General features: G+C 24.6%; 1 protein-coding gene across 4 annotated transcripts in view; it reads right to left on the bottom strand.

The window, feature by feature from the left end:
- Positions 1–7,016: 7,016 nt before the first annotated feature.
- LOC112683387 (uncharacterized protein MAL13P1.304-like) overlaps positions 7,017–15,887 on the bottom strand; it is a 37,198-nt gene continuing 28,327 nt past the window's right edge. For 3 of the 4 annotated variants that reach the window (XM_025554412.1, XM_025554414.1, XM_025554413.1), the window contains exons 4-5: positions 9,885–10,027; positions 7,017–8,800 (exon numbers count right to left, since the gene is read on the bottom strand). In XM_025554412.1, the coding sequence (XP_025410197.1) occupies positions 7,230–8,800; positions 9,885–10,027 (1,714 nt within the window). In that variant the 3' untranslated portion in view covers positions 7,017–7,229. The remainder of the gene's footprint in view (positions 8,801–9,884; positions 10,028–15,887) is intronic. The other variant, XM_025554411.1, reaches the window with a different exon arrangement.

Genomic DNA, 15,887 nt, shown 5'->3' with positions numbered 1-15,887 from the left:
TATTTCACATTTTTTTGCTATCAAGTGACGAGCACTGAAGCACTCGACAGTCTTTTCTGTTATAACATTAATAAATTCTATGGTTATAATGGAAAGTGAAAATATGGAAGTTAATAAGGAAAAGAAAGATTAATAATAAAGAAATATAAATATATTTAAATAATAAAGAAAATAATAACAAAAAACGAATTACTATTTTAATATTAAAAATGTTTACCTCGACTGAATTCCAGTTAAGTCTAAAATTACTTTTAAAGTATAAGTCATTGTACAAACTCGTAACTAACATGAAGTTAGTAATACGGGCTTTAGTATTTTTAAATTGATTTAACAATAACATTTTTTTCTTGTCTAAACAAGTATTCATTTCTTGAAAATTATTTAAAAAATATATTTAATGAGTTATGTTTTGAAGATTAAATTTACAATTTTCAAATAATATTTTATTCAATTATATTTTATATTTTATAAGTTAATTCATAACAATCGACAATCTTGCTTGAATATAACTGATAATTTGTTAAAATCATAGCAGTTGATGGCTGTCAAACGTATTAACCAACTTGTTACAACGCAATGCCATAAAAAGCTGTTCCTAAACTGCAATCAATCCACTAAAGTAGTGGTGGCCAAACTTTTTTTCCTCGGGCCATAAAAAACAACTTTTTTTTTATCGCGGGCCATAAAAAAATGCATTCTAAATTTTTTTTTACGTAAATGCAAAATATTACAGTTATACAAATAAGTGCTGTAATATAGAAGACTTTCGCGGGCCAGATATTAAATGATGGTGGGCCGGAGTTGGCCCGCGGGCCATAGTTTGGCCAACACTGCACTGAAGAATCCACTAGATTAATTGATGATTTTCGGAACACTCGGTATATGAATACAGATGGTGCACTTTGGGCGATTTCTCAAAATATAAACAAATCGCGGATTTCATATAATTATTTTATATAATCGTGGATTCATATAATCTGTGGTATTATGATTAGACAGTGCGAATCACGGAACGATATTGACGGCTGAACGGCAACTGAGCTTTACGTTCAATATTTCGAAAGCATTTACCAATAGTGATGGGAATTATCGTTCCATTTGTAGAATCGTTCCAATCGGCACAGTTACAATAAAGTACCAATTCCAAAATACTCGTTACTCCAGCACAATCGGTACAATTTTTCTTAGTTATAATTCTATTCGGAACGATCAAGTATACAAGTGCATATCGGAAAGGAACTTTTCAAAAGCTGGCTACACTATTTCCGGAAGACATAATAGATTATCAACAAAAAAACACGGAAATTTTAATATTTTTAAATAGTAATTATTAAATACTATTGCCTACGAATAAATAAATAAATTAAATACTATTTTTTAATTTTTATCCCTATAATTGTTTTAGACTTAGGCAAATAGTTTGATTAGTTCCGTGAACAGTATAAAGATACTGTACAGCTAATACTTAATGTTAGGCTTGTAAGGCGAGATGTATTTGTTCCAAAACCGTTTCAAACGACAAAAACCCGTACTTGTATTACAAGTATACAGCGTAAATTCCACCATGTGGCTGATCGGTTAATGTACTTGTGTAGTAATGTGCAGTGGCAGTGCGTCAGGTGAATCTTTGAGACAGCGTCTTCCCATATATTATAATAATTATAACATGGCAAAACAACATTTTTAAAATATTTTCAAATTTTTGTGTGATCTATGTATAATACTTCTTTTGTCGACAATATTTACTATACATATAAATGTATGTGTCAATAAATATACTTTCCATCGTGGTGCGCGTGTGGTATGTGTATATGTATACCTACGGCGACAAGTCGTCGCGCCTGACGACCGCAACCAGTCGTCGCGACGCTTTTCGGATAGAATGGTTTCCAAGACGCGACAAGTCGCAGCGACACAACTGGTATTCGGTCAGCGTCCGTTTTTAAACTTGTTCAAGTGCCGCGTATTTTTCATATAGTATAATATAATATAATATCAAAACTATTTTTATAATTAAAGGTCATATGGTGGTTATGATAAGGGACAACGTCGTCATTTCTGGAAAAATATAAATAGTAATATCTATGAATTTGTTGTAGGTATTATACTTTATACATTGTACGGTTTGTTATTAATATCGGCGATCGACGATATCGTCATTTCGGAAAAAAATAAACGCCTTCACCACGACCTTAGACTAATCTTCTAAGGCCGTGGCCCGCACTAAAGAGTAAAAATAGATAAAAACAAAAACAAAATATATGATTATATCATTCGATTCATGAGACTGCCTGCTCGCCTACAATTACCTATGTTAATTATTATTTTATTTTTATTTTCTATTGTAACATATAGGATGTTGGTATTGCTATCAAAATATATAATAATTGCAATTTAATTATTTGTTTAGCTGAAAAGTGGTATTCAAAATATATTTAAGATTGGTGGAGGGAGAAGAGGGGGGATGCCCCCCACGGATCTGTGTCAAATAATTGCGAACGTGAAACGTAGTTTTCAAATCGTTGAACTTAGCTCCTCTACTTATTTTTTCCCAATCCGAGCACTGATTTTAAATAATAATAATATTCTTCTTACATTATTATTATTAGAAAAAGAAAAACAACAACAAAAAACAAATTTTAGTTACCTCATCGTTAAACATTAGAATACCTATGAATTAATTATTTATATATTGGGATAGAGAATAATTGATGATGATCAAATGTCATCTTTTTGAATAATATTTTTATAATTTAGATCTCCAATATTGTAAAGAAGTGTATTATTCTGGACTTCACAAATTAGAATTTTGTCTCCTGACGCCAAAAATGTGTTGACGCCATTTATCTACAAATGTTTCAATAGTCGTTGTGATATGTCACGGCGACATGTCGCAAGGTACTATTCTCGGAGCAGTAGTGTCGTCGGTCGCGACGACTCAAAGTTAGGTCACTGTGACTTGTTACTTCTTGCAAACCAATGAATAACATTTTCGTATAAACAGATGTTGACGACTTATCGCAGCAACAGGTCGCCGCGACATGTCGTACCTTTAGTAATATTACCCAAATATGTAATAAATATGCGTATATTATGTTATAATCAATTTATTAACAATTTTACCCATATCTAATAATAAATAGAATTAGAGTGTTTATTGTTCTGTGGCTTCAGTGAATCCGGATAATTCAGTAAATAAACCTTACTCATCACGGCAATCCCATACACACATTATCTACTCAAAAACGCAGAACGTAATTTGGTTGAAAAAACTTAAAGCAAGGGGAAATTCCTTTGTTTAATCTAATAACTTTACACATAATGTTTAATTGTTAGAATATTATATCTAAGTTATAAAATAATAAGAACATTATTATTTATTATTATTATGTTGTTTTATAAACATAAAAGGTAATTGTAATATTTACCGTGAATATTTATGTTGATATATTATTTTTAACTCATAATTATAAATAGTTTATGACTACAAACATTATTTATAATTGTTATTTATAGTTTTGTGAAAAAAATAATTTTTCTATAATTTAGACAAGATAATGAAATTTTAATTTTTAAATAACATAAAAACAAAATAAATGTGACTACAATAATAATACTAATAAAAATAATAAATAAGTAGGTACTCTAATATTAAATATTTAACATATTTCAGGAATTATGTGAATTATATGCTTTATATGCTAAAAATGTGAAGTTAATTTGACAACAAAAAAATTGGAGAATGGAAATGTTGATGGCCTAGGATGTTATTGGCAGTTAAGAGAGTACTAATTATTATTATAAAAGTTACATTAATTTAATTACAGTTAAATATTTCTTATTAATCCTCAAATTTTTTTTAACAATTTATCAAATTCATAACAATTATCAAGGCTGGGCAAGTTAATGATATTTTTTAACTCAGTTAGGTTAAGTTAATTGAGTTCATATTCAATTAAGTTAATACACATGATAATTACATCAATTAAATTAAAAATTATTGACTTAACTTTAAATAAAAAAAAAAAATTTTTACATTAAGCACTGGTTAAATTATATATATATATATAAATATACTAACAATTTACAACAGATCTTATTTAACATTAATGATAGTCAAATTGCAGAAAAATATTATTTGACTCTAATTAAAGTAGAAAAATATACATTTCTTCATTAGGATTGTTTTTAAGCACTCAAATGTCAAATTTATGATAATTTATGAATAGTTTATTATTATTTATTTTTCATACAAATCACATATGATAAATTTAATTTAAAAAAAGTATTCTTCTTAACTTGCAATAACAGAATGAAAACTAAAAATAATAACTGCAGCTAAAAGTGTAACTATAAAATTATACAGGCAATAAATGTATACAGTAGATACAAAACATAAAAATATATTTAGAATATTATTCAATTTTATTAAAATCAAAACAAATAAAAACAATACAATGGACATGTTAATCAAAATATCTATTGAATTTCAATAAAAGAGTTATCTCAAAATTTTGATCCGCTTTTAAATTTCTTCTTATATCCAATAATAATTGTATTCTATAACCAATGATAATATGTACCTATTTATATAATATAGATTTACGGCTACTTTCATGACAATGGTAATGTAATTCATGGGTGGCTTGGCTATTTTTCCTCAATAGTCTTAAAACGGTTGATTACATTTCCATAGACCAGCGGAACTCCTATTATTAGTTGATACCGTGATAAATCTTATGCTCTTATCTAAAAATTCTTCAAAATATTTATTCTTATATTTTTCTAAATTCCATAAGCTTGTTATTGAACATGGTATTTCACAAAAATATGTTTATGGTCTTGAATATCAAAATTAACTTAATTGGGATAGATGAAAAAATAAAATGTTAATTTCAAGTTAATTTGTAAGGAAATGAGTTAAGTTAATTTATCAGTAATGAAATAAGTTAAGTTAATAAGTTAAATTAACTCAACTTTTAACTTATTAACTCGTTAATACCCAGACTTGATAATTATCACCTAGATCTATCATTAAATAATTAAAATAAAATATTTTGTTAAATTTATTCTTATATAAATTATATTTCTGATCTTATAAATAAATTCTTATGCCTTCACATAAATAGTCCTTCACTACACAAATACATCAATCATAATTTTCTGAGTAATATAGTTATCAAAAGGTTACATAGCTAAAAATAAGGTTCATGCTAAACAAAAACAAATACTTTTGTAAATACCAACAGATTATTCATGTTTAATATTCAAATTGTAATAACTAAATTAATCATTTATTTAATGTTAAAAATACAATAAAGTTTATCATAAGGTCTTCGCAAATGTGTATTACAATTTTATAAAGTTAATAAAACAGTTATATAATAGTTTAAAATATTGTGTTGTTAAATATTTTTATTTGCACATTTTAATAACCAATGTATAAAATACATAGGCATGGAACATTTCCTTTATCAAATTTTTATTATACATTATATTTTGCATTGTACATTTTAAAAACATTTACATGAACATATTTTAATACAATTCAATATTAAATTAGGTTACATCATTCAAAAACTTATCAATTTTAAACAACAATTTAAATTAAGCAAAATTCAAATGTAAACACAAGTATATTAACAATTCAAGAGAATACCATCATAAATTAAATACAGACAGGTAACTCTCTTACATTCATTAAAAAATTTTATCCACAAAAATAGGTATTTTTACAGTAAACCAGTCCTAATAAAAAATATAATTTGTTCACTCAAATATTTTATTAATTAATAAACATTTTAGGTCATATGAAAAATAATTTTTTGAAATAGAAACCTATTTCAATATACATGATTGGTCATTTTGAGATATGCACAAAGATCTGTAATTATGAATAAATATTTACAATAGTACATAATAAATAAAAAAATATATATAATACAATTTTTAAAATACTATTATATACTAATTTTGAACAAATGCAAATTTAAACTTCTGCTGCCAAAAACCTTAAAAAAATTAGTTATACAATATTCAAAAATGTTATCAATGTGTGATAGTTTTGAATAATATATATATTTTTTCTTACAAAGTACATATTAGATTAATTTTAAACAAAATAATTAAATTTTAACATATATAGTCTTAGCTCAAACAATTATTCTTACAATAATTGTAATGGATTCAAGTAAAAAATAAAATTAAAATAAAAGTATACAACTTTATTTGTATCATGCAATGCTTAAATTATAATTTAAAACATTTAATACTATTAATTAAAAAACAAAAATTTAACACAATTCATTAAAAAACAATATTTAATAAATACCCAATGTACTATAAATATTATTTGTTTTGTACATATTTTGAACTCTTAACAATAATTTATTCTTTAATATAAACATTTTTATTAAGTAGTATTTTATCAAGACAAATAACTAATAAAAATCAATAAAATTCAAAAATTATAAATCATATTTAATACAGATTAATTTAGGTTGTAAATGTTATTTGCTTAGTACTGTAACTATATACTATTAATTTTCAATTTTGTCCAAATGTTTTTAGTGACTTAAAATAAAACCTATTTTTATTTTTTATTTTTTGAGAATCATTCTATACATTTTTTGTATTGGTTAGTTAGAGGTCTAAATGTTATTAAATTTCTGAAAAAATTATCCCATATAATTTTAAAATTTGTTGAGAATGTTAATTATTTTTATTTGTTATTGTGTTATATACCCACGTTTATAATATAAAACTATACGCTATTAATTCAGATTATTCAGAAAAAATATATTGTTACGGTATAAAATTATCATAACGATGATACATATGTTTTAACTCTATACTGCTAAATTATTAAAAATAGAATAAATAAAACAAATATTTTTATATCAAATTATGGATGAAGAAAAAAATGAGATGATACAGAAGCTAATGTTATTATTAATCAAGTAATTTTTTAATATTAAAAATAGCAAAACTTGATGAATTAACAAGTAAGAATGACATTTTAAAGATTTTAAACAATTTTGTGAGGCAAAGAATTTTATTAGCAACAGCCCCAATTAAAAAATCATATTTATACTAGGTATGAACAGTATTATGTGATTATAAATTTAAAACTAATTTTACAAACTTAACTATTGATTATAAAATATTTAATAATCAAGACAACCCTTAATATTTTATAATGTTTTTAATATTCTGAATCTAATTATTATTTAGATTTTAGGCACTATTGGTTCAACATGAATATATACAGGTTTGATGTTATAAAGGATACACTTAGCTTTTAACCAATCAGGCAAAGAATTATTCTCTAGGGTATTAGTATTTGGCAAATTATTACATCTACTTATATCAAGACTTTTGGCTGTTATTGATGCTTTAGTTTTGTTTGTATCAATATTTATCTTAGTATTAGTCACTATTTTATCAATGGTTTCTTTCTTAATTTTGAAACGTTTTTTTTCAACAATAGTACTACAAGATGATTTTTTCAAACCATTTCTTTTCTTTGACAGATTTTTCTTAGCTGAAAGATTCTTGAGTTGTATTTTAAACCCTTGGATTTTAGACTTTTTGTTCACTACACAATCATCTTTTTTCTCTATTTTATTATTTTCATTTTTCATGCAACGATTAACTACGGAATTTTTTGAAAGATTTGATCTGATAATTATATCAGGATTGAATAAGCTTTTACGATCCTTTTCATATAGTTTTTTATAGTCTGAAGTTTTCATTGTTAAACCAGAATGGTTAAATGATTTGATTTTTGAATTCCCCATGCTTTTGTCATTATTATTAGTAGAATTAGTAGGATAAATTCTCATTTGCAATGTATTAGAGTTATTAGCAGAAACTAAATACTCCTCATTAAACGTTGAATTTTCAGTACTATCTTGCTGTATTTGTAATTCTTTATTTAGTACATTGTCTTTATTAGTTTGAGATACAAATAGACTATTTACAGAAGTTTCTGAGATTTGTACACCCATTAAGATATTTGTACCATTTTCATATATTATATTATTTTTATCGCTTTGAACTAGCTTATTGCTACTTGAGGTACTTAATGTTAAATTATTCATATCAATTGAGAGTTTTGATACTTTTTTACCTTTTTTGGATGTTTTATACCTTTGTCTTTTTATTTTGTTGGGTTTGTCATGATTTTCAGGTTGCTCCATTTTTCGTTTCATACTACTTGATGTTTCTCCTATATTCAATATTTGATGTTCCTTTTTCTTTAACGTTCGTTTACCATATTTTCTCCCATATTTATTTAAAATTGAACTATAATTAAGTTGTGGAAACTCTTCTCTTATATCTGGGCATTTTTCAACTTCCAGTTTACAATTTTCAATTTCAACTAAGTTCTTTAAAATTTTTAAGCCAGGACTTTTTTTAGGATCTTCTTCAATAGAATCATTATTGGCTACATTTTGAATCATTGAGCTATTGATTTGAATTCCATTACCAATACTTTCATTAGATAAATTTTCAAAGTTTTCAAAATTACTATTGAGTTGTAATTCTTTTTGCTCTATTTTTAAATCTAATGACATTAAAGAATCATCTGTTTGTAAATCATTATCACCATTAACATCTAAGGACATATGAGTAGTATCAATAAAATTATTTTCTATATTTAATCCACTTGTTTCTAATTCTATAAAATCAGTAGTATTGTTATTTGATTCTTCAAAAGGCAAATGAATTTGAGGCTGTTTTAGAAATTCTAGCTCCTTTGTACTTTTGTTATAACATTCTTTATTTATACCACCATCTGAAAAAATGTATAAGAAACAAGCAAATCAAATACTAGACACATTTAAGGTGTTTAAAACATTAAGCAATCTAAATAAATATTTTTTATAATAAAAATATAATATTTTTAGTGCAAGAAAAATATAAAAATATAATTTAATTAACAATAAAATAATTTTGGAAAAAATATATAAACAAAATACAAAGTAAAAATTAAACCTGTTATTTTTATTTGTACTGTAACAGTATGATTACGTAATAAAATTTTTATTAGGTATACTTACAATGAATCATTTTAAAGCTAAATACTAATAGTAGATTATTACTTATATTCTATAGCCTATTTCAAACAATGTCATAAGACAAAAACTATAGATACATATTAATTGTGTAAAATAGAATGGAATTAAGTGTTATGAAAACTATTTATAGATCAACTTAAAATATTTTATAGGATAGTGATTTATTAATAAAATAAAAAATTAACTTTTGCATTATTGTTAATAGAATAAAAAAATTGCTCAAATTTAATACCATAGTAGAAGAAACAGAAATATCTGATAAATTTCATTACAAATGTAATGTTGAATTTTCAGAAATTTACAGAACTTAACTTTTTGTTACAGGACATATAGTGGTACATAACTACTTTAAAACATATATAATTTAAACATTATTAAATAAAAGAGGGCGAAATACTTGGGTATGATACAAGGACTGGTGAATCACATATTGCTGTACTGGTTTTTTAATTTTGAAACCAATGTTCTCGAAAAAACAATTAAGAATTAAAGAGGTTAGGTGAAACAGTTTTATTTTTATCAATTGTTGATATAGTAGTAAAACTACATTTCTTAATATGGTTAAGTAAAAATTTTAATTAATTTTTTTTTATGTTAACCCATATTATTAAACTATAACAGATTAAAATTTAGAAAAAATCCAAATATATTGTGTTTATAAACAGCACAAATGTCATCAAAATAATTCAAAGGTAAGAAATCTTATTAAAATGCTAACACAAGTACTCAGTAAATGTTTCGAGACTAATTATTAACAACTATTTATAAAATATATTAATATTATAGTAGTCTTATACTTACTGTTAAGATTCGGCGAATATAAAGCACTTTGAGTTCGTTCAATATTTTCAGTACAATTAACAATTACAAACTTGCAATAAAATTCAAAAGTAGCACTAACAATACCATCCATAAATGTCTCGTATTCAGATTCAAATTGTTCTCTAAAGAAAAAAAAAATGAATTACAATTTATGTTGAATATAATTTTAATAAGAGTTAAATAAAGTTTGAATGATAAACTATAATAATATAAATTATTATATAAACAAATAGGTCACCAATAAGATAAGCACTTTGTAACAAAAGTTACATTAAAAATATATTAGTTTTTTTTATTTGTTGAATTATTATTAAATTGTTAATGATCAACTTAAATAAAGCCTCAACTAAGAAAATTAATATTTGATAAAATGCATATAATATAGTTATTATTAGGGAACAGATTTATATATAAATGCATATTTTTATTAGAATAAGATATTTAAAATGTAATAAGAAATTATTATGATCTAAATCAATTAAAAATGCACAAATGAAATTTTACATATTTTCATATATTTCACTAATTTTTTAAATATTTTTAAACATATTTTATTGTTTTATCATTTATTTATATGTTTCCAAGCCATTTTGTAGTGAACGAAAACAGTTATTTATTGGTATATTATCATGATTTATATATTAGGTCTTGATTTTTTTTTTAACTTTCCATGCAGTGCAATGTGTAATAAGGCCTATAATTATATTTAATATAGTATATCTAATATAGTTTAATATATATTGACAATCATTAATAGGCCATAGCAATAGATCTTTATAGTTAGTGTTAAATTAAATCGTTCATATCTACATAAATCCAGACAGAACATTTTTACTCTAATTTATATAATACTTGTAACATTAATTCTTGAAAAATACCAAAAATTAGTAAAAACATACATCCAAAGAAATTATACACAATAATTTGCAATACAAAAATATAAAAAAACATAAATCATAATGAAAAAGTTAAACAAAGCTTTTTCTGATCAACACCTACACCTAGTAATAGTAAGTCCATATTTTATACTGATATTTTTCGTGCACTAATTTGCTCATATATTCCATTAATTAAGTCACAAAATTCTGATTTAAAAATACTATTACTTTTATAGATATACTATACAAATATAACTATTGATACATAAAAACTAGAAATATAGATATAAAATGCAATTGAACAAAAAACAAATTAGAAAAATCTATAATATATATAATCTCTCTATACTGTGGTATAAAATATCTACAACCATGCTCTAAACTATTATTCCATACATTTATTATTATTGACATTATACAGTTAATTTTTTTTTTTAAAATATGAAAATAAATATTATTAAGTGAAGTAACCCAATTAAATATATGAAGAATAAAATTTTCCTAATTTGTTATTTTTTCTTAATTATTGATTAATTTAGTTATTATATTATGTTCATAAATGATAGTACGTACATTTTGAATCAATGATAGAAAAATTAAAACTTGTAAGTGGACAAATTGATGTTTTAAAAAAGAAAATTCATGCATGATTAATTTTACAACAATCAATCATTTATTATTATGTTATATTTAAAATTGGCAGAATCCCTTCAAAAACTTAGTAGTTTTCAGATATGCACTTCAAATATGCTCCAATTACATCGGTTGATTTGAGACCTAATAGACAACATTTCACATTCAATAATTCAAGAAATTGTAATTATTCAATGCAACACATTATTTGTTATTTTTTGATTATTAACTATAAATTCATACTTAAAGTATTTTTTCCATAAATATATTCTAAAGAATCTAAGAATGCGACACCTAAAATAAAAGAAACTTAAAAACACATGTTTAACAGCTTCTAGAAACTTTTTATGACTTTGCAATAAAGAGACCTCACAAGGGAACATTTTTCTAAATTAGACTGAATGAAAGACCAGTAGACCAGAAGTAGAGCATGCTGTCCTTAAAATGTTTACAACAATTCTATTAGTTTCATTGTTTTATTTCTGATAAATGTAACATGTTTGTTGAAAGTTAATTTTTTTTTATCAAATATTACCCCTAAATCTTTAATCTGAACTTGTTCCAGCTAAGCACTATCGATAATAAAAATATAACTAATATTATATAAACAATAGAAGGACAAGATAGAGTGTTGGACATATATTTACTTTACTAACGTTAAGGAATAAATTATTAAATTAAATTAGTAGATTGTAATATGCGGTAAATAGCATATGACTAACAAGTCCAGTGGCATAAATTGGGCTACATTTTAAAGGTTGCGGACTGTTTGTAGAGCTAACACACTAGTGGGAAGGCTTTTCTCCCCACACAACCTCTATCCCTAAACTCTTTTTATATTCAAAATTTTAATAAAATTTATTACAATTACATTTATGTTAATGCTTTGTAATACATTTTATAAAGGTAAAACAAATATAAATTTTAAAATAACATTTAAAGAACACAGTTCAGAAATAAAATTTAAAAAAATTTTGGTAAACATGTTATAGAAAATCACCATAATTTGATACCAATACAAACTTAGAAATATTAAATATCTAAAAACATTCACATTAATGCAGTTTTAGAATAATTACACATACACAATGAAATAAATAAAAATAATTTTAATAATATTTTAAATGTACAAACAGATTTCAAAAATAATTTCTTATACCAATACATTAAGGACAATAATAAGTAATAACCAAAGTATTTATACTTTTTAATATATCTGTCGTAGCCACTTAGTGAAATTAACCATTTCATGAAAAGTTGACCATTTCATGAAATGGAAACAACTTTTTAACACTTCGTGAAATACGGAAATATTTCATGATATGGTCACTTTTTCATGAAACGGTCGTTCCAATTTGACATTGTGTAATTTTTTTCACAATCTGGTCGTTCACTTTGTGTACCGAAAATATATTATTAATATAATATTTATCATGGTCTTATAATCATTTTTATCAACAGATATGAAATATGTTATAAGTTATAATTTATAACTATTGATTTAAGCACGAAATTCCTTTACCACAAATTTTATTATACAATAATATCTATTAAATAAAATTACTTGGTTATCTGAAACGAGCCGGTTATATTTTATTAATTTTGATTTATCATATTAGATTTTTGTTCAAAAGTGTATGTCGGTGAACGGATTGCATTGTGCTCGAACATTCACGCATTTTAGATATTTACTTTAAAATAATTTTGTATAATTTTAATAATATGGAAGATTTTAATCCAAAAAGTGAATTTTACATTCGAATGAACAAGTATTATTTGGACAAACCGGGAAAAAAGCCATATACAAATATGAAGATTGATACAATTATGGCCGAAATTACTGATGCTTAATTAAACAAGTACCTACAAAATAGATAATTTGACCAACCATTAATCATGAGTATCGGTAACTAATTTAAATTTAAATTTCACAGAGGTGCAAAGAAAATACGTGATTATTATATTTTACAAAAATATGATGTATTGACTGTGGCCGAGAAGAAATATTTAATTCATTTTAATTCAATTTGTCCAATTCCAGAAAAACTCTTCACACCACTGCATAATTGGCCGATCTCCTTACAAAGCATTATTTGGTTGTGAGCCTAAGGTTGGATTAACAACATCTAATTTACCACAAGAAGTTTATATACAAGAATAAACAAATGTTAAACAATATTGTGGAATTTGTAAAATTGAATCCACAGAAGAATTTTGTGATTTGTGTAAAACAAATCAAAAAATAGAAGAAGAACGTGAAGCAGCGCATATAGGTCAAAACAAAGTCGCCAAAAGAATGTTACAGGTATCTAATTATTTATTATTTATAACAATTTGACATACATAGTAAATAAATTGGATGTGTACAATATATTTAAGTAATTATTTTTTTGTTATTTGTTATAGGTTATAATTCCTACGTTCAATATTAATGACTGTATCACAATTCCTGTTCCAAAAGTCGATAGATAGAGGGCCTTTGGACCCAGCACGCATAATTGCTGTTATAGTTGAAAAAAAAATGAGTTGTAGGACATGGTTTAATTAAGGATGGTTAAGTTCTGGAAATATGCAGCGTACCACATCACATTTCATATCTGTTAATCAAGTTGACAAGCAAAACGAATTAAATTTGCGTGAAACAGTTAAAATTATATCTGGAGGTCAAGGATTTTTGAGTTGTACATGCAAAAGTGCTTGTCAAACTAAACGTTGTGCTTGTTTTAAAAGTAGTATTAAATGTAACAACCGTTGCCATAATTCATTGAATTGTTTAAATAAATAACTATTAACTATACAATAAATTATATTATATATAAGTTATTAAAATTATTATATAATTTATTTAATTACCTACATATTACTACTCGTATTATTAATTATATCAAAACTAAACTTAATATAATATACTTACCATATTACACAATGTAACAAACAAAAATTATTATAAAATTTTGATAAATATAAAATATTTTTTCGGTACACAAAGTGAACGACCAGATTGTGAAAAAAATTACACAATGTCAAATTGGAATGACCGTTTCATGAAAAAGTGACCATATCATGAAATATTTCCGTATTTCACGAAGTGTTAAAAAGTCGTTTCCATTTCATGAAATGGTCAATTTCACTATGTGGCTACGACATATCTATGTCTAAATGAATTAATTTTAAATAATCTCTCTTATTAAAATAAATTATCTCATTGTAAAACAATTTTTCTCAATGTATTCCTTTCTTTATTTTTTCACATTTAGTAGCGAATTTATTAACTTTGTATATGCCTAATGATGAACTTTTAATTCAAAACCAGTTCTACATTAGGCATATAATACTCCAGGCTATGCATACATTTATTTATTATTTACTTATTTCTATATATAAATTATTTATTTATATATTAATTTATGAATATTAATAATTTACCTTTTTTTTTTTTTACTTTATTATTGTATTATAAAATATACTTATACTAGTGTTGCAGTACAACATAAATTTAAACATCAGTGCTTAAAATATAAATAAGTTAATTATTATATTATTGATATTGCAGTTGGGCATAGTTTTAAATTTTTTTAATTAAATACACATTTATTTTTTGAAAACTGTACACTTGATATTTTAAGGTTAGGCAAGTACGACACCTCAGTTTACACCACTGAATAATTCAATTTGAAGTATGCAAAATTAAACAACACAATCAAAAAAACTCAAATGATGAGAGTACAAGTGCAATAACTGATTTTTTAAATCAAACCAGCTGTTACAGGCACACATAATACTGTTAAGGGCACACAAGATTATGTATCAGACAATACACACACGTAGGAGTATTATAACCAAGGGGTAATTTTAAACATAATGCATACATGGAGGAGTGTCTTAGTAGTGCATTTATACTAGAAATACTATAACCAAATTATAAATACATTAACAATCGAATATAGGGCTTTAATGATCAATATGATAGACATAGGCCAGTTTAGTTAAATGATGAATGCGTGGGAAACACATATTAAATAATATTAAACGGTAAATGTATGAAAGTGTGACAAATGTTCATATATGACAAACAACCAGAGGATGGGCACATAATAATTAGATAAAAGCCACATCCCGGATTAACAGGAGAACTCCATACTTGGGAAATCACATTTTACTAACCATATCCTGTGTTGGAGAGTTATGAGACAAAGAACGTTATAGCATGTACCTTCACACCAGTTTGTTTAATAAATGAATTAATTGGACTTATTTTTATTTATTATTTGAATAGTTTTGATAAGTTAATAAATATTTGTACTTAGAATTTATTCATAACAAAAGTAATTGACTTAAGTTGAGAGTTTATTATTTCACACCTATTACTATTCTACATTGATTGAAATCTACTCTCGTTACACTGTCAGTACCCACAGACTGGCACTCAACACTGCATTGCATAAACTATGATTACTGTTGTTATTAGAAA

This window comes from Sipha flava, unplaced genomic scaffold (assembly GCF_003268045.1).
Source record: "Sipha flava isolate LNK unplaced genomic scaffold, YSA_version1 225_pilon_pilon, whole genome shotgun sequence".
NCBI classification, from domain to species: Eukaryota; Metazoa; Arthropoda; class Insecta; order Hemiptera; family Aphididae; genus Sipha; species Sipha flava.
This window is presented reverse-complemented; position numbering and strand designations above follow the sequence as displayed.